The sequence below is a fragment of the Gopherus evgoodei genome, chromosome 10 (genome assembly GCF_007399415.2).
Source record: "Gopherus evgoodei ecotype Sinaloan lineage chromosome 10, rGopEvg1_v1.p, whole genome shotgun sequence".
NCBI lineage: Eukaryota > Metazoa > Chordata > Testudines > Testudinidae > Gopherus > Gopherus evgoodei.
The window spans coordinates 16,945,520-16,969,624 of NC_044331.1; the positions used below are offsets into that span (position 1 = coordinate 16,945,520).

The 24,105-nt window shown below is 40.6% G+C and overlaps 1 protein-coding gene across 2 annotated transcripts in view; it reads left to right on the forward strand.

The window, feature by feature from the left end:
• The window catches only part of CEMIP (cell migration inducing hyaluronidase 1), a 142,702-nt gene that overhangs the window by 69,563 nt on the left and 49,034 nt on the right, over window positions 1-24,105 (forward strand). Inside the window, exons 2-10 of one of the 2 annotated variants that reach the window (XM_030577276.1) lie at window positions 5,929-6,031; window positions 9,113-9,265; window positions 9,960-10,098; window positions 12,327-12,563; window positions 13,903-14,082; window positions 19,557-19,627; window positions 20,373-20,468; window positions 21,121-21,242; window positions 23,607-23,748. In XM_030577276.1, coding sequence (XP_030433136.1) covers window positions 5,974-6,031; window positions 9,113-9,265; window positions 9,960-10,098; window positions 12,327-12,563; window positions 13,903-14,082; window positions 19,557-19,627; window positions 20,373-20,468; window positions 21,121-21,242; window positions 23,607-23,748 — 1,198 coding nt within the window. In that variant the 5' untranslated portion in view covers window positions 5,929-5,973. The remainder of the gene's footprint in view (window positions 1-5,928; window positions 6,032-9,112; window positions 9,266-9,959; window positions 10,099-12,326; window positions 12,564-13,902; window positions 14,083-19,556; window positions 19,628-20,372; window positions 20,469-21,120; window positions 21,243-23,606; window positions 23,749-24,105) is intronic. The other variant, XM_030577277.1, reaches the window with a different exon arrangement.

Below are 24,105 nucleotides of genomic sequence, written 5' to 3' on the forward strand. Positions count from 1 at the left end.
CCTGTGGGTCTGATTTTTATGAAGTGCTGACCTTCTTCAACTTCCACTGAAATTGGTAGGAGATAAAAGCACTCAGCACCTCCCAGGATCTGCTTGGAGGAATCAGAATGAAAGAACTTGCAGTAAGTATTACATAGAAAGGAACTGAACTAAATCCCCTTCCCAGTAGAAGAAAATGTTGGATAAATTGATAGGGAATCCAGGTTGAGAGAGAGCTGTCAGGTTCTGTTTCTGGCTCAAGTATTAAGCCAATTGTAAAGAATGATTGGTTCAACTATTCTACTTCAAGATCATCATCTTTATTTGGTTCCCTTTTCCCTTTCCTTGCCACAAAAATCTGCCTAATGTACAGATGGCAAAAACAACATCATACTCATGTACAGTACCATTTAAGATTTAACAATGCTGCATTTATGTCACGGGGGCTAAGGTTGTGCAAGCATTTGAATTGGAAATCCCTGGATATTTGTTTGCATGGTGGCAGGGCTGGATGAAGGCTTTTAAATAACTACAGAAATGTACTAGCAGCCTGCTGTGCGATGGTTCACCGTAGCTCAGGAATGTCAGTGTAAAGAAAGGCAGATGCATCCAAGGTGAAGAGAGCCAAATGTACTTGTCAAGTCAGTTTTCCCAGCTTGAGTTAAGATGTGAAATGGCCTGTTACAGGCACAGAGCAATATTCTCTCAGCATAAGGAATGTGAACTGTCATCAAGTGTGATGGCAGTAAAAGGACAGCACAGGCGCTAATTAAACCTCCCATTCCTTTCTCAGAAGTCAGTTTCCTGATCAGCCCAGAGCGCTTTGCACATGAACAAGGAAACTTCCAATGCACTTCTGAACTGGCCACCAAAACACTGAAATCTAAACATGGGCTCAAACTAATCTTTCCTAAGTATAATGAAAGCTCCAGTTTTCACCAAGCACAGCATGCAGTGGGACACACAATCTGGTGATGTTGTCTCTCTGATATCACTCAGCTTGGCAATTCCATCAAAAGAAACACCAAATCATCGTCTTTCATCTCTCTTTAAGTATGTGTACTGTTCTGTGCAGATCTGCTCTGTGGACCACCGATCTTACAAAGAGATTCTAGAGTAGCTAAGGTGCTATATACCCATGTCCCTTTTCCATTCTAGTTTATAAAGGTTCTTCCTTGACTTCAGTGTGAGAAGGCTCAGGCCCATAGGCCAAACTTTTCATAAGTAACTACTAGTGACTTCAGGTGTCCCCATCCATTTTTGGATGCCTACCTTCAGACATCCTAAAGGAGCTTCATTTTCAGAAAGTGTTGAGGACCCACATTCTAACGATCAGCCCCATTCCAGGTATATCATATTGGCTCCCAGAATCTGAGTTATCCACAATCATGAGTCACTTTTGAAAATCTTGGCCAGGGTGTCTAAGCTACTAAATAACTATCTACTTATCTTGGTACTTCTGTGTAATAATTGAATACCTCATAATCAGTAATGAATACTATCCTCACAATACACCTGTGAGGAAAGGAAATGTCATTTATCCCCATTTTACAGAGGGGAACTGAGGCACAGAGACGCTAAGTGACTTGCCCAGGATCATGTAGGAAATCCGTTATTGAGTTAGAAATTTAACCCCAATCTCCTGAGTCCCAGTCCAGCATCCTACCCCTTATACTGTGAGAGGAGAGAAAAGAAAGGGAGTGTTCCTGTTTAAATGCTTGCCATTTCTGCCCATTTTCCACTTTCCAGTTAGTGTGGAGATTACAGGCTTCTCTTTCAACTGAGCATGTCCCTCTACATTGTTACCCGTTTAATAGCACCAAAGACATCTGTAACACAAAATGGCTTTCAATGTTCTTTGTAGTCATCAGTCAGATTGGGCTATTACCTTGACAACCACGAGATGTACCTGTGAGGAGAAAAGTAATTCTCCCTTCCCCCACCCATGCCCCACTGACTGAGGAACTTTAGGAAGCCCACACTTTTATGATTTCATTATGAATTTTTTTTAAATCTCAAGCTGTCTTTAAATGTATGTTTACATTTTCCCCTCAGCACCATCTGTTCTCTGTCTGCTTCAGCATACAACTACGAAGAACTAGATAGATCAGGGGGCTCCTTTTTACAGAATTCTTTAATGCTTTCTAGTGCATTATGACTATTGACACCTGCAGTAGCAGCCGTCTAAGCACTGACTAATGGCTTCCTGTATCTACTTTTAGCATTGCCTGCTAATATTCACTCCTTTTGAAACGATTCCCAGCTGTTGGATCCTTCCAAAGAGTGTGTCTTGCCAGACGTAGGGATATGACTCCCACTCACAATTGCCAGGTGGCTTTTAACGGCTAAATGAAAAAAACTTTTCTCACCCAACAGAAAATTTGCGGATGGAGTTTGAGAAACATTCAAGATTTATTTAGAAGGATTCTTTCACGGCCCTTACGCTTTCAGAATATTTGACTATATGTGGCCATTTGTTGACAGAAAGTATTACATCATAGTTGAACTTAATAATATGGCGTCTGTTCAAGTAAGCTGTAGCTTGATTGCTTTATTCCCACATGACTCTAAGCAAACAAAACAACCCATTTGCAGCAGGCACTATTCTGAAGCCCTCCCTCACAGAAGGCATGAATGAAAAGAGTCATTTTTCCTCTTCTTAATTTTTTTTTAATTGTTTGACTCCAGCACTTGTGAAAGGTGTTGAATTGACACCCACAGAACCTGAGAATTTCTGTTTATCCCCAGAACAGGAACCGTATTTTTCCCACATGGCTCTGTCAGTGTAACTCTAATCTGGCCCAGCAGAGACACTGTTTGTAGTGGGAGTGGAACTTGTTCTCCTTGGCCTCTCTGGGACATCCAACAAGGATGCCAGTTTGTACTAACAGTGCTAGTGAACACTGGGAACTGAACTGAGCCCCCATCCGTTTAGCCAGAGAACAGGAAAGAGCTTGTTTTAACCACAGCAGTTTAGATTCTGCCAAGGTTATTTAGGCCCAATACAAGTGGCATCTCCAAAAATATCTATATTTTAAACGTTGTTGTGTTCTTGGTCCACACCATGCTGTGCAAGCTTGAGGACAAAGCCATTTGGCACTGGCCGGCAGTAGATCATAGCTGTTGCCTCCAAAGGAAGCAATGGTCAGAGGAAGTGACAACTGTCCTTGCATTCTGGCAAAGAAATTTCTTTACTACCCAATAATGAGATAGAAAATGCATGCTATCACTGTCAAACTTCATACCTTTTGTATCTAACCAATGTGTTATAAATGAAAGACCAAACCATTCATTTTAGAAAATGTATGCCTTCAAACAAAACTGATATGCCTCAGTCATCGTTACAAAGTTGCTTTCACATGCACTGCTGTACTGCGGTATCACAACAACACAGTTTGTGCTGATACTTAAAATAGACAATACCTACCCTATTTCAAATCAGATTGTGTAATAACGGTGGACAGATGTTGACTTTTTAATGGTCACTGTGGTACTTCAGTAACACTTACTATAACATTGTTAGCTTATAAAATGTTGACACTGTTAAATGGTCAGACGCATGCTGCTTAGTTCTGACCACAATCCTACTGAACAGTTACTACTCACTGAAAATGTACATCATTCAGAGATTAAGCCATTACTGAGTAGAGCTGGGCAGAAAATAGATTTTCCATTTTGCAGGAAATTTCATTATTTTGAAATTTCACCAGTTCCAAAATGGAATGAAATTTTTTTTTTAATTTCCAGAAAAATGAAATTCTAAAAAAGTCATGTTTTTAAACACCTGGGACATTTCATTTTGATAAAACAGAAACATTTCATTTTAATTTTGACTTTTTAACTTTCTTCAAGCTGTTTTTATATAAAATCACGATTTCATTTGGAAAAGTCATTTTGAAATGAAAAATCAAAGTGTTTGAGACTGAAAATGCCAAAACAGGATGTTTCAACATTATTGAAATGTTTTACTTCATCTTTTTAACAAAATTTTGTCAAAGTTGGCATGTTCTTTGATGAAAATGGCTTCCCTTTTTTTTTTTTTTTTTTTTTTTTTTTTGTTTTTGTGTGGGAAGGTTTGATGACAAAATTCAGACCAGCACTATTACCGTGTGTATTGCTTTTTCTCTACTATCCTGCAATATCCCTTTTATCACTGAATATCATGTGGCATGCTGTCTGTATTGTCACTCATGGATAGAATGTGCTTTCACTCAGTGGGCATGAGCCATGTGACCAGCAATCCTCATGTTACCATGCCCTACAACTGTACAAGCAAACTTATTTCCTGTTGGGATGTTTCTTGGCCAGGGTGAGCAGACTGCAAGGTGAAAAACTGGGACAGGGAGTGGGGGGTAATAGGTGCCTATATAAGACAAAGCCTCAAATATCAGGACTGTTCCAATAAAATCGGGACATCTGGTCACCCTATTCTTGACAAATTTGGTTGTAATGCTACTTTTAATACAATGCCCCAAATTTCATGGCAATATGTTCTGGGTAAGTAGTTGTAATTAAAATTTTACCTTTTACATGCAAAGCACAGACACCTCCTCTATTTATTTCAGCTGTGGAATTTGTTCCAGACTAAATCTTGGGGGTTTTTTAATTACAAGAGGATAAGTACAATAATTGAAGTTTTCTTAGGTAAGAAATTGGAGCTCCCCAGAGTTATCTTTTATTGTTTTTACCTGTATAATTCCAAACCAATGTGATTTTTCTAAACAAATATTCGACACTCTTTTACTTTGCAATATGAACAGGTTCCTTGTGTCTGCATAAGGAGGTTTATTTAATTTGGAAGAGAACCTAAGGGTCTTATTTGCAACCAAATATTGTGTTTGAAGAGACTGCCCTCAAGATGCTAACACAACTATCAGTGACTTTAAAAGCAAATGTAGATAAATACGAAGAGGAGCCTAAACTGTTAGTTGACATACAGAAGAATCCTATGGATATAGCAGATGAATAAGCAATCTGTCCAATGATATGCTGACTCTGTATTATGTTATAACCATTATACGGATTACAAACAAGTTTCTTTAAAAGTCCATCACTACAGAATTGCACAATGAAATGTAATGGCTCCAAGGACTATACTGGTTAAAGAATATGGATTTTAAACAATACCTTACAAATACATACGAGTGAACATTTTACATAAGTAGTATGCACAGAAATACATAACCTTTGACCTATTCATGTCCATGAACTCTCACCAGCATGAGGCAGAGTTGCATAATCAGGCCTTTTAGCAAATGGACTTTAATCACAGTAATCCTAGACACGGTGGGATTACTTAAAGACAGCACTCCAGCCCACTCCAAATCTAAATTTCATGACACTGAAGCTAGATCTTCAGGGGGGGAATTTCTAAAAGCATCCTTTAGCTTTGTTCCCAGATTTGCAATTTGGAGTGGCTGAGTGACAGCACCCAAAAGTCCAGAAGGTGCAGCTTCAAAACTGCAACTGTGACCACAGGTCAGAATTTTGGGATGCACATAACATGGTTGTCAGAACACAGGCATACACTTTAAGGTACTCACATTGAGGCCACTCTGAAAATCTGATCCTGTGTTGTTTTCATTTTGGGGGGGAGGTTGAGGGTGGGGGGAGGAGGAGGGTTGCACATGTGAGTATGCAGCCATCCACAGTCCTGATACCATATGCGTTTATACTGCATTCCTAAGAGGTTTCCTGTCACATGTTGTGATTTCCTTCTGTGTACATGTTTGAATATCTGAATATTAAACCTAACAAAGGGGAATATGTTGGGTGACGGGTGTTCTTGTTTTCCTGTTCTTCTCTAACAAGTCAAGAAGGGTGAAAAGTGAAGGCCTGCTTAGTCAGAAAACAGACTGTAACCCTTTCTCCATGTCATGTGTAACTTTTGCTTAAAATATGCTTGAGTTGACAAAGATCTAATTCCTGTCTTGGTGTTCTTTGTCACAGGTCTCCACAGAACTAAGAATACTGAAAGCAGCCTCCCTTCCCAGGATGGACCTGGTCATCAGTTTTGTTTCTCTTCTACTTGTAATCTCTTCTGTATGCACCGGTAAGTTTCCAGCCAGCAGAAGGTATCTAAAGAACAACAGTATTTCTAATTCGGGAAAGTGCAGCTGTAGGTCAGGTGTCTTTTCAGTCCTTGATCCAGTGTCTGCAGGGAGCTTATAGCACAAGCAATGTGGGGAAATACATAACGGAATTCGTTCCCCAGCCTTCCTAGTTTAGAGCAGCTTCGTTAAAAGCAAAGGAGAAAACTGTTAAGCAGTTGAAAATGCTACGTGAAGTGAAGAAGCTGAATAAGCCAAGTTTATAAAATAGCCCAAGAGTTGTCGTTCTGAGATGTGCTTTGAGCATTTTATTGCATTGTCCTAGCCCTCACGGCTAGAACATTAGAAAATATGGGGAGAGCAAAAAGCCGTCCTGTCCCAGGATGCTTCCTCGGTCCTTCTCTGGGTCTTGCTGATAAATGTAAAAGCATTTCATGCATTATGTTCAGCCTCTCCAAGCTACATCTCTCCTCACTGTGGTATTCTCTATATTCTAAGAATGGCTGATTTGTTTCTGACTTTTTAAAATTCCCCTTAATTTAACCCCCAAAGCCATCACTAAGCAACAACATAAGGTACACTGCCATTGCTGTGCTTAGGGAATTTTAGGCACAAAAGAAAGTATAGCTAATTCCGCAGAGTACCCTGAAGGGGAACTGGCATCTGAGTGCAAAAAGACCAGGAGATTCATAGATAAGGCTGACATTTCATCTATGATAAAGTAAATGGGTACTAGAGAACCTGTTAACCCTTTTAGCTGTTTCAATCCTTCTATGGCTGGCAATGGATGTCTTGCTGGAGAACACAGGATTGGATTGTAGAGTTTCTCCACTGCTCCTGGTATGAATGGGTTAAGAAAGGAGCTTGGACCTTTAACTCTGAATTATCCTGGCTTTTGCTAATTTAAATCCAAGTCATAAGAGTAAATCCCCTCCCCCTAACCTATGTCTACTTCTCTGCCTGTCGTTAGACTATGAATTCCTGAGGGCTGGTGCTGTCTTTTCTTGAATGTTGGGAAAGCACCCATGATAAATAAATAGTAATAATGAGCTGCCTTTTACCCATCCAACTTAGCCTGTTTGGAAGATTTACACCTTTACATTTGACTCAAATGTCAGTGTCTGTGATTGATTTTTATAATCTCGATGTGAGCACGCTTCCAATTATTCTTGTCCCTCATAGAACCCTTGATCTTTTCTTTTGACTGTTGTCTATTCAAATTAGTGTTATTTTCAGGCATCTGCTTACAATGCAGGTTCTATCTACTGCCTGAATTATTTCTTTTTCAGGCTACTCTTATTAATTCTATACATCTCCCAGCAGAGATCAAGAGCCTGAGTCTGATCTTTTCTCCTCCAGTGTAAATTGGGAGGAATACCATTGATACCAGTGGAATCACTCCAGTTTGAACTGGTGCACATATTTGATTTGAGTCCTCGATGTTTTTCAGTGTTTGAATCACGCTCAACAATTATTAGCATTCTTTGACTCGATCCCTGCATTTCTGTATAAAGAACTCATCCAGAGCCAGGACACATGTTGCACACATGAAATGTCACTTGCTACCTTAGATAATTGGTCCTTTGGAGTCTCAGTAGAGGATGTCCTTAAGAGACACCAAACCAGTGGCTGATCCAATTCTATTGTTTTTTCAAGAGTTGGAGTTGATTTGGGATCTGACAGGAAACTGAGTTCAGATGGACAGATTTTGTTCAGGATGTTACAGAAGTCCAATTGTCCTTCTGGTTTTCTAGTGGCAAAAGAATACAGAATATATAGCTCCCTAGTTGTCACAGTATTTCTTGATGTCAGTGAGAGAAATCTTGACAGTGAGAGAGTCTTAAAACTGATCACACTGGATGAAGTTCCAAGAACTGCTGAGAACCTGCAACTCCCATTAATGGGAAAGGGTTCATTGAGGACAATGGGAGTTTAAACAATCTTCTTTAATTAGGAAGTTTTTAATCATCATGAAACAAACACACGCCCACCCCTTGTTGAACTAGAGTAGACATGGGGCTAATGTGTTGGGTAAGATTAAAGCAGAGAAATATCTTATCTTAAATACTTGTAACTTGAGATGCCCTTGGGTTTAGTACATGAGCACAGTTGAGATATGTATGTGTGTGGAGACCAATGATGTGCAACCCTCGGAAGGGTGGATCCTTCTCTTTTGTGTGAAAGATATAATGAAGCCAACCATTCTCTCATGAGATTTCTAGCTCTTCCTGGCTTTAGTCAGACTGGAATCTCCCTGAGAACTCTCCTGGCTATTATGGTAATTAAACCATTCATGCTTCCAATCCCAACTGAAGAGTAAAGGTTGTAGAAGTTTATGGCTTTTTTCCCCCTTTAAGTTTACCAGACCTCACAGGTATTGTTTGGCATTAGCTTGTGTTTAGGTGATGGTTCAGGTTGAGTCTTATTTTTTCCTTTTTCATTTGCTCCCCAGAGCAGACACCTTTGTGCAGCTAGTGGCAGACTGCCCACATTATGGCTGGACATTGACAGGCAGAGCTGTAACATTAAAGGCAAAATCCTCCCCTTTTCTCTACCACTATCTTGATGCGGTGGGACCAGTGATGTTTTGCTGTGCAAGGTAGTAAGGTTTTTTGTGCTTCCTGCGTCCAGCAGAGCATGGAGTAATGGTCTCAAGTTGCAGTAGGGGAGGTTTAGGTTGGACATTGTGAAAAAGTTTTTCCTTAGGAGGGTAGTGAAGCACTGGAATGGGTTACCTAGGGAGGTGATGGAATCTCCTTCTTTAGAGGTTTTTAAGGTCAGGCTTGACAAAATGATTTAGTTGGGGGATTGGTTCTGCTTTGAGCAGGAGGTTGGACTAGATGACCTCCTGAGGTCTCTTCCAACCCTGATATTCTATGAACCTATGTTCCCAAACTTATCATTTTCCTTTTATCATGACCCAAATACAGTCCAATCAAGGTGGGACATCTTTGCATTTCAGGGAAGAGGCATCCTCTTTGAATGTAATTTATCGAGCATGACAACATCAAGGGCATAGATGTAACATTTTCTTTCTTGAGTGAATCCAGGATAATTTTATCATCTCCCTTCATCTCTATCAGCAGAAGCAGCCTCAGCATGTCCTGATCAGGATCCTGAGCTGGAACCCTGGAATGCTGGTCATGATGAAGAGCAACACATTGAAATCAGCAAAGGCAGGAAGTTCCTTCTCTCTTCCTCTGCAACCGTCCACTCTATCCACATCACAGATGGAGGTAAATCCTTCTGCCAGCCTGAGAGCCAAGCCAAGGGACAAGGGTTCTCCATTAGGTCTACTTAGATCAGCACATATGGCACAGGGACAGCTTTCTCCAGGCTGCTCTGAGATAGAGCAAATATTGGATAATGCCAACTTTAATTTCGTACCAGGGTGGGTGGTGATAGGGATGATATCAGCTCTGGGCAGCTAAGAGTAGCTTGTTGGTTGTCTTCTCTGGTGAATTTACAAAAATACATCAACTTGCTTAATAGTTCTGGTCCCACAGTTTCCTTTGTAAACCCTATCCTAGTAATTTGTTGTACAGATAATGTCCTAATAAAGCAAGGATATTCTTAGGGTCTCAGGACAAGGCAGATATGTGTTTACTCTTTGACTGGAAGGACAATATCCTATTTTGTTGCTGATGAGTGCTAGCATTAATCACTTTTATTCAGCATTAACTCATAAGTTCTTGTGCAGTCTCCTATTCAGTCCTTCTCTATACAAAACTCCATTGACCTCAGTGAGAGTTTGTCTGAGTAAAAGCCAAATAAACACTTTAGGATCTGGCCCTGAAGCAGTTTTGGGGAATATATTTGACATCTCTTTCTGATGTAATTGGGAAAGCTGGCCTGCTTTTTGCACAATAGCACCACTAACTCTGGTGACTTGCTATGTTTTAAAACTTCATACCATTATTTTTTCCTTAGGAAAACTGATCATTAAGGACAATACGCAGCCTATAGTTTTGCGAACTCGACATATATTGATTGAAAATGGAGGAGAGCTACATATCGGCAGTGAGCTATGTCCATACCAAAGTAATGTGATGATCATCTTATACGGGCGGTATGTACCTAAAGAACGTAAATCCCCTAACTTAGTGCTAGATCTCTATATTACATGTTCCCTTTCACAATGCAGAGATACAAAATAATAATCGCAGTTAAGGTTTCACTGACATTAAACATGAATCACTCGCGCAAACAATGCTTTGTGGGAGGCGTCGTGGGCTATTGAGCTAATTAACTTTACAAAAAAAAAAAGAGAGAAACTTTGAGACCTGGTTTTGAATCCTGTTTGACCTATCACAAAACTACCACATATTTCACCACCAATTGATCTCATTATTTGTCTTGCTCAAGAGATTTTGTAGCCTATCCATTCTTTCAAATATTTTAAAGTCACAGGAAAAAAAGGCCCAACGTTTCCATTATTTTCTTGCAGTTACCTTGGTCTGAAAATTTTTTCATGCCTAAATTTCTTTCCTTCTTATGACAGAGAGAGGGAGAGGTGACAGGTGTCCCTGATGGACTGGGGTACCACTGAACCTGCCGGTTCCACCAGTCTGGGTTCCATTACACTGCCCTGCTGAGCCAGGCTCTCGAACCTCCTCCCGCACACATTGGTAGGGCCACAGCCAGCTGCAGAAAGACACAGACACTGCTTGTGAAGACTCAGCTCGGGAATTCCCCAGCACTCAAGTGTACACTCCCTCTAGAGTGTAAACCCAGAATTGTATTGTCTTGCATGGCACAGAAAACTGTACAGTTTAAGCTCATGAAATTCGCTCCCTCCCTCAGCGTGAAGGAAGATCTGCATAGATTTTTGCCCCCCAGTTATGAATTGCACAAACTGGTTTATAGAAACCAAAACCAAATTTATTAACTACAAAGGATAGATTTTAAGTGATTATAAGGCGTAGCAAACAGAGCAAAGCAGATTACTGAGCAAATAAAGCAAACATGGAAACTAAACTTAATCCACTAAAGAAACTGGCTACAAGTAGTAATTTCTCACCCTAAGTGTTGTTTTAAACAGATAAACTGCTCTTGCTTGCAGTTTAGAATGCCAGATATTCCTTTCACAGGCTGGACACCTTCTAGCCTGGGTCCAGTCCTTTCTTCCCCAGATCAGTCCTCGGTGTTTTCAACAGTCATCTTGGGCAGGAATTCAGTGAAGAACAGACCTAGATTAACTCACTTCTCTGCCTTAAATAGGATTTATATATGGTGAGAATCCTTTTTTTCCCCGCTTGGTTCCCATCGCTATTAATGGACAAATACTAGTAGGCCAAGATGGGGTCCAGTAGCAGGTGACATGATACATGACCTTGCCGTGTCAAAGCAGCATCCCAGGAAGCTTCTCAGGAAGGTGGGAGATTAACATCTTCAGCGTCCTATTGTTCTCCCTAATGGCCCATCCAGGCTGATTGCCTACTGTCTAGTGGGCATTCCCCAGGTATAAACACAGTTGTAATTGTTGCATAGGCAATACTTCAGATACAGAAAAGATACATGCATACAAATAGGATAATCATAGTCCTTACATCATAACCTTTCCAATGATACCTCACATGATTCATCTTACATAAAACATATCTTAGTTATGCCATGTTCATATTCTAACAATATCTCTATGAAGACTATGGGGTGTAGTGTCACAAGAGGTAACTCAGTCAAAGAAATAGGCCTCTGTGCAAAGTGCTCTAATGTTTCACGTTGGTAAATATTATTTTCTGTTCACTCAGGCCTGGTTGATACACAGCTTTTGTACTGATATAACTACTTCAGCTAGGGATGTGGTTTGCTTTAAAAAAAAATAGTTAGTTATACAGTTACAACTGCTAGTGTGCATGCAGCTATACCAGCATAGCATATTCCCCTTCCCATATGGAAAAAGCTATCCTTGTGTAAGCCCATTTATACCAATATAGCTGTATCCACACTAGGTGTGTTGTACTGCTTTCCTGCCAGTACAACTTTTGTGTGTCAACAAGCCTCCAAAGTGGAATGTCGATAGTAATCTAAAAGAACAACAAACTAGTGATAATTAGGACAGACATGGCAGCTGACTCAATTGTCTCTGACCCCTGTTGTTAGTGTTATTTCAGACAAAGAATTTATTTTCTGTAGAGTCCCAGCATTTTGCATTTCTTAGGATCTCTTGAAAGAAATACATTCTAAACATGTTGCTTCCTCTCCTGTCCAGCACTAACAGCACTTGGTGGGAGGCTTCGTGTTGGCTTGATAATAAAATATTCTAATTCATATGTGTGTGTATTTTTTACCCTACAGAGCAGATGATGGCATCCTGCCAGATGCTGACTTTGGGCAAAAATATATTGGGGTCGGTCGAGGAGGAACCCTGGAGATCCATGGTGAGAAAAAGTTGTCCTGGACTTTTCTAAACAAGACTCTTCACCCTGGTGGCATGGAAGAAGGTGGCTATTACTTTGAAAGAAGCTGGGGGCATCGAGGTGTCATTGTCCATGTTATTGACCCAAAAACAGGGGCAGTCGTCCATTCAGATCGGTGAGTCAGTTTAGAGCCATCAGTATCTGGAAACTTTTGACATAACCTTAAAGGCAGCATCAGCGTCAGATCAGAGATGGGCAAAGGGAATTTCCAGTGACAGATTTATGTAGGTCTCATTGTATGCCTCACTATAGCTCTTGTCAATTCCGTAGTCTCCATAACCGAATTAGGGCCCAATCCTGCAATATGATGAATGACTTCAACTCCCTGCAAAGTCAGCAAGCTCAGCACCTTGCAGGATCAGGCCCTTAATGTGGATCAAAGACAGTTGTTACATGGAGTCCTTAGGTTTTTCTGGGCATTTTACCCAGAAACTTCCTTTCTGATGGGTCATTAGCAAGTACTAGATTATTACATACGAAATTATTATTATGTATATGTTTTGTGGTAGTTCCTAGGAACATTTAGTCATGAACCAGGACCCTATTGTGCTGAGAGCTGTAAAACACAGAACAAAAAGATGGATCAGGCCCCAGCAAGCTTACAATCTAAGCAAACTAGTATCCTAACCGGGCCCTGAAGAACTGCTTCAGACAAACCTCTCATTGACTTGAAAGGGGATGCAGAGCTGCTGGCTGAATTCCAACTGAAGAAGCACTGTAGTCTCACACCAAAAATAAATGATGCATTTTTTCTTGTGCTCACTTCAATCAGATTTGGGTTCCTTCTCTAAGAAAACATGTTACCACCAATTAAGACAATTAACAGTTTTAAATATTCGAAGCTTTAAAAAAATTTATGAAGAACTGCTGATTGTAGGGGTTTTCACCTGAGAGCTAGGGTTTTTTTTTTTAAATGGAGGCATGCATCTTATTTCTAATCTGGTATTACATTACTTATTGTGCAGTTATTTCCTTTTGTATTACTCCGGTAGTGGCACCCTTTTTTTTAACTAGAATAAAAAACAATCAAGCAAACAAAGCACCCAACAACAGCAACGACAAAACAAAACATCATCCTAGAAAGTATATCAGTAAAAAAAAAAAAAAAGTCTTTTTTTCTCTCTTCCTACATACCTACCTACTTTTTTCACCTGCCACTATTTCTCATACGGGGTGGTTATTGTTACAGTTTTGCTGTTTTGTTATCTAGAACTTAGGCAATTCTCTGAATTAGTTTTATGGAAAACCATAATGTATTCTTTTAAACAAACCAGTATAATAATCATTCCATTTCACTATACTATTAAGTAGCACTTTTGCAAGGAATGATGTATAATGGTATCTGTAGCAATACAAACATGTAGATCTCTCTGTATAATACCTATTTTTAACCAGAGGGAATATACAGAAGGTGTGATGCTCCCTGGTGTAAATGCTTCTTTTCTTTCCTTTAGGTTCGATACCTACAAACTGAAAGGGGAAAGTGCCCGTCTTGTCCAGTATTTGAGAGCAATTGACAATGGCATGATCCTGTCAGTAGCAGTGAATGATGAAGGGTCTAGAAACTTGGATGACTCAGCCAGGAAAGCAATGACCAAACTGGGCAGCAAGCATTTCCTCCATCTTGGGTTTAGGTATGTGCCTATCCTGCCAGTTCTGCCAGCACAGAGCACTTATTATGCTTTTCATATAGCCAGATAATTCTACTGTATCAAAGGCACAACGTTCTTTCACACTGTGAAAAATTTTCCTTTTTTCTTTGCGAACTTTTAGCAGTTAATTAAATAGCCTAAGATGCATTCAGTGTCTATGCTGGGCATTTTTATTAGGAGTTTGAGGAATAACACATGATTCACATTAAAAGGCATGTATTTTTCCATGATAACCCCACAAGTTATCCATTCCTGTTTGTTTCCATGCCATACCCTAGAGATTTAGGATGTTTGTATCAATCTCTCCAGTGTACTGTATATACATATCGTTCTCTTGGGTAAACAAACTTTAGGACTAGTATAACAGCCGTATAGCCCTGGCTAAATACATAGACAGACATTCTGGAAAATATATTATATAACTAATCAAATGTATATTTGGGATTTGTGCAGCACGTAATTTAGTATGCATTATATTTACCCTGTAGACTGTAAAAGTCCTTTGGCCAATATACAGTATATGTTGGCACACATACTGTTTTAGAGAATATGTACTATTTGCCCAGTTGGAGTCCTAGTTAATCACGTTGCTCTGCATTTTTTAAAAGTGGTTGTTTGTTACCTAGTAGGTCATAGTCTATATAAAGTCTGGAGGAGTCATTGTGGACCATTTTTTAAAAAATCCTTCAAGAACAGAGCCAAAGGCCAATCTTTGTGAACATGTGTGTGACAATTAGGTAGCTGCAGATGGAAAACATTTTCATTCTGGTATATCTGGAAACTTAGCCATGAGAGTCCCTTATCTGTTACAGGGAATTCGATGCACTATATTGAGAATTCCTATTAAATAACCTAGTCTGCAAAAAAAAATAGGTAAAAAACTGAACAAACAAAAAAACCCAGTATTTCCTCCCAGATACCCACAGTCCATGTTATGGCCCAATGGCCTGGCAGTTTTCTGCTTCTGTAATTCTAGTTTTGAGACACAGAAAGAGACTTTGAAAATCCTGCATCTTTTTTTTTATCTTGCAATGGGGAACAATTTTTTTTTTCATAATTTTGGTGAAACTGCTCCTGGTATTTTTATCCAACAGTGGCATTTTAATGTTAATTTCCAGCGCCTTTACTACAGGTACTTATAATGGAAATGCCTAGAGAATCTGATTCATCGTGTTATGACTCAGCTCTGCCATGAACTAGCAGTTGCCATCTAAAAGCGAACACTTGCCACGCTGCTACTTGAGCTACTGCAGCATTTTTCTGTATTTTAAAATAGGGAACAGTGGTGCCCACTCAGGTATTTCTTGGGTAAGAGGGCAACTTCTCCTTCCTCCCACCTCACTGGCTGGAACTCATTCCAGTGCCCACTCATCGCCCCCACAGGGACCCTGGATTTCCCTTGGCTGGAGAGTCTCCCCCTCTTACCCACACATTGCATGAGTCAGTGCTGCCAGGAGTCGAGTTCTCAGCAGGCTTCCCTGCACTCCACCCCACAGGAACAGACTCCCTGTGTACCAAGTTGCAACATCATTTGGCATGGATGCCCTTGCATCTGGATGGAAGGGTGGCCAAGCCAAATTTGAGTGGCATTGTGACCCTGTGCACCCGCCTGCAATGCCACTCGCTGAAATTGGGCCTGGCCACAGCTGTGTCTGAAATTTGACCTGGCTGCTCCTCTATACAGTGTTGTGACCACACAGCCAAAGTGCTGCTCTGGATCACGCAGGGAGCACCCGTACTGATTTAGTACAGGACCTCTAAAAGTTGTCTGGCCAGAGTTCCCTCAGTTCCATTTTATATATGGAATTTTGAGCAAGTGCAAAAACCTGGCATGTGTGTGGAGAATGCACCTCTTCTTTTTGACAGGGAAATAACAGCAACATCTTGGGTCTTCTGATGTAGTAATTCATGGCAAATGTTGACCCTTTAAGGGTGACCAAGTATTTGTAAAAATACTTGCATCCCTGTGTACTAGTTAAGTGCATCTGCCACTTTTAAAAACGTTACCTCTGAAGTCCCAATGACTTTTTTTAATGAGTCTTAGTCTCCTGTGACAGATTTATAGAAGTATTAGGTGTCTAAAGATGTAGACAGCTGTCTAGTGAGATTTTCAAACCCCCCTAGGCACCTGTCTATATCTTTAGACACCTCACACTTTCAATAGGAGTTAGACACCTAACTTTTGAAAATGTTATTTTAAAAATCGATCAGGATAACAGACTAGCAAAGATTCTCTGTTCCACAATGCCCCAGTGCCTAATTATTAGCTTCTAAATTATAAACAATCAAAGCCTGGAATCCTTACTCAGGCAAAATTCCTGTTGAAGTCATTATTTACTGAGGCCAATGTTCGCTGAGTTTTGCCTGAATTAAGGATTGCAAGGTTTGGTCCGCAAATAACACAGGAGCCACAAACACCCTGTAACCTGGGGGATGCCTTTATTCAGAACCAGATCCCAGACTTCGACTGGCTCCTTTCTCTACACCAGGATGAACCCAAAGCCTGAACTGGAACAACCTCATTTGGTTCTGAATTCTTCAGCTTAGGCCCATCTCTACTCTGAGCAGAAACTCAACTGCAAACCTATATTTGTACCAGAATCAGATAATAACAAAGATGGTTATATCTGACCCCTTTCTCCTCTGCAGTGCAGTAGATAGTGAGGGAAAGGGACTGGATGTTATTTTAATGTTATTTTTGAACCTGTGCCTGGATACTACATATCAACAGCTACATAATCATACAAGAAAGTCTGAATGCTACGCTGCCTCTTGTTAGGTTTTTACTCTGTAGTAGTTAGTGATTTTCAGTGCACTATACACTTAGGCATATTTTTAGTACTGCTAAAGTAAGTGCCTTTCAAAGGTAAAAAGTCCCTGCTCATTCTGGACAGTACAAAGTACTGTAGTTTTGTAAAAATTACTCTAGGCCATTTGCTAGATTATATATCCACCCTCTAAACTACACTGCAGAGGGGGAGTCAGACAATGGGCAGTGGATTGATTGCTCTCTCTTTCTGATCATCCTAAAACATCTGTTGGCTTGATGACGGGCTGACAGTACTAAATCAAACACCTGTGTGCTAGATCTGTACGGCGCTATGTCTGTTGCTGATGACAGATTGTGAATGTTGCTGAGACAATAACTGGTGCAACCCCAGCTAGTAATTTTGGGGTCAGATATTTGTTTCGCATTTTTGAAAGTGCCAGATGAGTCAGGTTACTCAGTCATTGCCTGGGTAATTTTCTGGTACTATGGGCTACACAGGGAGATTGATAGACAGATAGAAACCACCTGTCTCCACTTCTGTCACACTAAACCAGGTCCTGAGCTGCCATAAATCAGCATTGCTCCATTAAAGTCAAAGGAATGATGATTTACACCAGCTGAGCATCTGGCTCATGATATCTGTTCCTGTTGCCTATTTGCTGAATCCAGAAAAATCAGAATGAATAGAAGAGCTTCCCCTTCCTTGTTTCACTGAGAAATGACTATGCCCTTTAAATAAGGAGGTTTTTTTTTATTAATAAATCAATCAAGACAAAGTCTTTCAGAACTAGCTGCTAACAGTTCTAATCAGAACCTCACTCTGGCATCAGTGGTGCTACTCTGGGTCCATACCAGCATAAAGGAGGTGGAATTCAGTCCTCTCGTTTCACGCCATCAGGACATGTTACATATGGCCACATGCATTAGGATGAACTGGCTTAACTATGCTGTTAGCCATAAACTAATGCGGGAAACCAAATACTGGGAACGGGTGCAAATATTAGTTTAAGAACAAACTGAACTGTTCTGCAATGTATTTTGAATGCTCTTGGCCTTGTTTATTTTTTAATCATATTTTTATCATTTGTTTTTATTTTTGTTAACCCCCCAAAAAAAGGAAGTCGGTGGGGGGGGGAGTCTGTCCTGCCCGCTGAGTGATAAAATGTCATTTCTTCCACCATCCCACCCCTCCCTTTCTCTCTGGATGGAGATCACAGCACTCCAATGCCTTTGGCACTCAATGTGCAGGAAAGTTTTCCAGCAGGAGCATCTGGCTCCCTGGCAGACGCCTCAGGCAGTTGTGCTGGCAGCTTCGCAGCTTCCCCTTGGTCTGTCCTGTGGTCAGGACACTGATGAGCTGCTGGAGCTGCCTTGATTTTTTTGAGAAGCCATTTTCTCTACATTAACAGGGTGTATATGTCACCCCCTGTTCTCACTGTGGGACCAGGCCTACTCAGAATCTGCTCCTACTGAAGTCAAGAGGAATTTAGCCCTTGACCTCAATGGGAGCAGAATCAAGCCCTAAGAAAGGTGAGATGGCTGGTAATATATAGCGTGTTTTTGATAGTTGGCTTTTAGCGTCCATATATATTGTCTATAGATGCCTGAGGGCAGGTTTTAAAGCCACCTACATTTCAGTTACCATCAAATACAATGTGTGAGGTACTGGCTTGGACTCCTAGCATGAAGTCCTGACTTTATTGAAATCAGTGGGAGTTTTACCAAGAGACAGAGGATTTCTCTCATGGGGTTTTTATTTGCTAAATGTTGGGGCCTCTCTACTATAGTGGAAGTCCCACAATGCACTTCTTGTTCTGTTGTGATGCACACTATTAATTAATAGCATTCATGGCTGAAGTCTGTTTAGACACATAACAGTAAATCACATTCAGCAGCAGGACAAAACTCCCTGCTCTGGCCCATTAGTGCTCTTCTCTAGAGGGTTCATCTCTGAAGTTGGGAGGGCAGTTTAGTCTCTGTTCCCCAAACCAGTTCAGTTCACATGCTAGTGTTTCTAGCATTGCTGATAACTCTCTAATAGATAGTGGACTGAGACCACCTGTGACATCAGATAGTAACAAACTTCACTTATTATTGGCCTGGGGCTGGAGCTGAACCAGTGATGGTGGCTCATAAATCCCCATTCCTGGTCACAGTTTGAAGTGAATAAAATCTTATCTTGTAGCATATCTATGCACCTTTGATAGCAGTTTTTGCCAGAAAATCAAAAAAACAGAGTCCATTATAAATCCCCACTGCTCACTACAGGCTTAAACCTGACCTACACCATTTCAGCACAAACTCAATTTGCTTAACCAAATTTGGCTATTTTAAAGTTCTTTTTTGGGGCGGAGGAGGGAAGCATTGCAGCCATCTAGAGGCATTGCCAGTGTCCCATGTTGCTGTCGCATTAAACCCTCTTTAGATATTCAATAAAAAATGAAGTCCACCTGTTTCATTTATACAACGCTATGATTAATTATATCAAGAAGATATTTGTCTTTGAACCTCATTTCTCTTGTTGCATATTTAGCAAAGCATATTAAGTGTTAAGATATTGTCAAACAAACTGCAGTGTCACATAAATCTGTCTGTTTTGAAGATGGTGCACCAGGGAGGAGAAAACAAATGATGCGTGCAAGTACCAGATGAAATAATATAATCATTTCTCATCTTGATTTCTCAGGCATCCTTGGAGTTTTATTACAGTAAAAGGAAACCCTTCCTCTTCTGTTGAAGACCACATTGAATATCTAGGTAATGCAGAAGCAAATGCTTGCTTGAAATTGCCTGGGCAAGTTCCTCCCTGGTATAATTCCATGGAAGTCAGTGTAATTATGTAAGGGATAAATTTGTTCCATGACATTTGTACTGTGTGACACTACACTACATTGAAGCTATGAACAGGAGTCTTACCTCCTTACATTATCCCCATGTTGTGATGCAGTTGGATGGGATTTGACACAGGCCACTCGTACACAGAAATACAGGAGCAGATTCTCAGCTAGCATAAATCAATATAGCTCTGTTGAAGCCAAATTATGTATCCACCTTTTTGACATAAATCAGTGGAACGATCTCAGTTAATATGAGATGAAAATCTAAGACCTGATATTATACCATGAGAGTCAAAATCCTGCAGCCTATACTAGTTTTTGAGGCTATTTGCTGTGGAATACCATAGTATTTTCTAAATAAAGATAATGACCTGGTTTTTCACAACATAAACTAGCAAACAAAAAATTCAAAATAAAACAAAATTAATTAATTCACTTGATTTTTTTGAGAATTCCTCCTCTGCAAAAGCAAAGTCTGAGCAGAAGGAAAGAGTCTGAAAAATCATTCCAAGAGTAGGAGGAACAATTTTGCTGGAAATTTTGAGGGCAATTACTGAATCTGCTCTAGTCTCCCAAGAGAGCCAAACACGGGCTTGCTCCATTGCCTATTAAGTCTTAGCTTCTATCACTTGCAAACCATGAAATTGTTAGTAATTGTTTTACAGGACACAAAGGATCAGCTGTGGCCAAAGTATTCAAGCTATTCCAGGCTGAGAATGGAGAGTATTTTAATGTGTCTTCAACCAGTGAGTGGGTTCAAGGTGAGCCATCTGTTTGCCTGCTAGCAGAGTGACAGCACTTAAACAGTGCTAATTGCTTTTTGAAATATTCCTTTTTCTCACACCAATCACATTCTCTCTTTTTAGAAAGAAAGGGTCTGATATCTGCTAAGGCTGCATTTAATCCAAACAAGAACACAAGCAGCATCTCTATTTCCAATCCCTGCAGGACTCTCTCTGTGTGATTTGAATCCTTTGTCTTTTTTTGCATTGAATGTGACAATCCATGTGTTAAGACCAAACCAACATACGTCCTCTTATTTCTTTTGATTATGTGGTCACCACTTGTCAGAATGGTGTTTCCGTTAACAAATAGCAACTGATTACAAGCTGACTTGAATATACTGTATACAGAGGGGTGTAGAGAGAAGGGCACAATTCGAGTTCCGCAGCTCTATTAGAAATGCTCATGCTACATACTTAAACCATGTAGCTTTTAAATAATTCCATGCTCCCTTGCCTTGCTACGCTTCATAGCATCAGTAAAGTAGCTGCCAGGCTAGCCAGGAAAACCAGGAACTAGGCAGTTATTGAAGTAACTTGTTCATGGTATTTGAGACTAAATGCTGGTAAGAGCATTTTTGCTGCATTAAGTATGGCTTTCTATAAAACTATCTTTCCTGTTTGTCTCCAGATGTAGAATGGACAGAGTGGTTTGAGAAGCCCCAAAAGGCAAGATCCAAAGACACGGAGAAACTTTCTGACCTCAGAGCGGCAAACCCAGGCAAAATATGTAGTCACCCCCTTGATATCCAGGTAGGACAAACTCCTCATTTTCCCTATAGATTAACTTGCCTGATGAGCAATAGCAGTATAATAAGCAACCAACTGCAGCATCAAAGTCAAGAAAGTTCTAGTAGACCTCAGGCCTTCCTGGTGACTGTGTTGTGAGTGTGAATGCATTTAGTTTCTAGACGTCTCTTGATGCTCTTGCACATAGACTGGCAACAACGATGGTAAATGTTTAACACTAATGGGAGGTTCATAAGACAAACTATATTCCTCACTCTGAGTCTGATCCTGCAACCCTTATTCACACAACCAGTCCCAGGTCAGTCAATAGGACTACTGGTGTGAGGAAGGGTTGTAGAATTGGATCCTCTTCTTCAAGTCCTCACTTCTGGAACCTTGAGGGCTGCATGTGGGGTTGTGGACAGCATCTGTGCAGTCCACAAAATATGTAGTTTCCTACAGGAAGATTAACGGGGAAAAAAGAGAGGACAGAAATTTTCCAAGGGTCTAAAATGGCCTTAGAATGAAAGCTGTCTGAAAAATTAAGCACAAAATGTGACCATAATATTAAAACTACAGGTTGCATTAGGTTATGGGGGGAAATGTCTTTGGGCTTGCAGTGATTTTTTAAAGTCCCTGGCTTTTTCTTTGGTAAAAAGAAGTCTGAATTCCATTGTGCAAAACGTAATTAAATCCTCAAATGCACATGTTGTGGGGGGAAAGTACACCTTGTTATGACTGAAAAAGCTACTTAATGTATGAAGGAAAAATGGCTTTCATTGACAAATTCCCTCTGCATACTTAAATGTCCAGTTGATAAAATTCTGCAGCTCAAGTGCTGCTTAACAGAAGACCGTAAAATGATTGGTACTGTGGGGTTTTTACAGGGATGGCTTGAGCATTAAGGCATGTAGGAATTGATCCAGCAAACTCTTACTTACCTGAGTAGCCCTTGCTCGCAAGAATAGTTGCATTAAATTTAATTGGACGACTCATGCAATGAGGACTACCTGTACGAACAAGGGCTTCCAGGACAATTTACTCATTGGGGAACAGTTTTTTTCCTCATTGTTCACTATTACTTCCAGGTCAATGGTAAAACTGACTCTAGATGCATTTCAGCTTTTGTGTATGTGTTGGAAGAGGGATTTCAGTTCAGGACATGAGAGCCACTAGGCCAGATACTAATTAAACTAATAGTTGCTTTTGTTCATATGTATTAAAAGTGAAACAAGAAATGCCATATTTTTCTGTTTCTGAAAAGTTATAAATCATGAGCTTCTAAATCTTCAGCTGCTGTAAATCAGTGTAGCCCATTGACTTCATCAGTTTACACCAGCTGCGGATGTCAAGTAATCAGAACTAACCTGCCCCAATGATGCTAAGCACAAGAAGAATCAAAATAGAACAAGAAATGTGTAGCCAACAGCACATTTCCCATTGATTGCAGTGAGCGTGTCTATATGAGTGAGTAGGAGTTGCAGGATCAGGCCCCTAATTTAGATGGTGACTCATTTATGAGCCTCGTGCCTTTTTAAAATGAAGGTTATTTGGCTGGTCCTATGCAATGTGTAGCATTTTTATGCAATGGCAAAAACGATTGCAAACAGAGGTCTAGACTGTGGTATTGAATCCCAGCCTTGAGGGGGGATGGTATGGACTGCACTGCCCCAGGAGGAACGCATGCTTGACATGTTGAATCATCCCTTGGGGTGGTGTAACCTGATCCCCTCCCAGCATACCCAGCCAGCTCCACAGGCTGGTTTGTATGTGGGAGAGCAGAAGCCCACCTCTTCTTGCCCCCGTTGGGGCAATTTGTGACCTCAGGGTGCATGAGGGAGCTTTCCTAGTGCTCCCTGAGTATAGAGATAACAATTATCCCTGGCCCTTCCGAGAGAGAGAAGACCCCCATCTCCTTTCTCCTGCAAGGATCAGACACAGTCTGGCCCCAGGTAACGAAATGAGAAAAGTTAAGATGCTTGACAGCCATGAGTTTGTTTGGGCCCATCCATCTGCATTCAGAATCCGAATCTGACCTCAAACTAGTGGAGATCTAAAATCGAGGGAAACAAGGCAGCATTAGTCAAGCTCAGAGTCCTGTTTTTTTTGTGGTTTTTTTGGAAACAAGTTCTAATATAGATGTGGGAGTGACATGATTCACCTAGTTTTAAATCCATGTGGTCTGCATTAAAAAGTTATGGTGCATGAACCAACTAGCGTATATAACTGGATTCTACCCATGATCATTCATCCTGTTTTATTACATGGTCATTGTGCATCATCTTAATGTTGAGTGATCACCCTCATTCCATGCAGAGAGAGAGTAAGAGGATGCAAACGCCATTCATGTTTAATGACCACTCCTGTGCATTTCTATTCTCATCCTAGGCAGCTACACTCTCTGGAGCCAATTTAACAACTGAGGTTTTCTACAAAAGCGGCCACGATTATAGGTTTATGTGCCATGGTAAGGATCAGACAGACGAAGGCTGCCAAAATTACCGAGTGCGGTTCCTGTGTGGCAAACCTGGTATGTGACTCACTTTTTAACGCCCAGCTGCCATGTTATTCAGAGCAGAAATCCCATTTTGAATTTTCCTCCTCCTTCTGAGCTGGCTATTTTATAGAAAGCAGAAATTTGATACCAAACACAATAATTCACTGGGGAAACCCTTTGATTTCCATGTTGCATTCTTTGCTTTCTTCTGATGTCTGGGTCCCTGACTGAGCACTTAGCCACTGGTAGACAGGATGGGCTAAACCAGGCCAGATGGAGCACGTCCTACTGATGTAAATGGAAGTAACCTCTTGTTATGACACCTCTATTTACTGTAGAACTGAATTTGGTCCAATGTAGCTCCTCAAGCTGATTTTTGGCTGAGATATT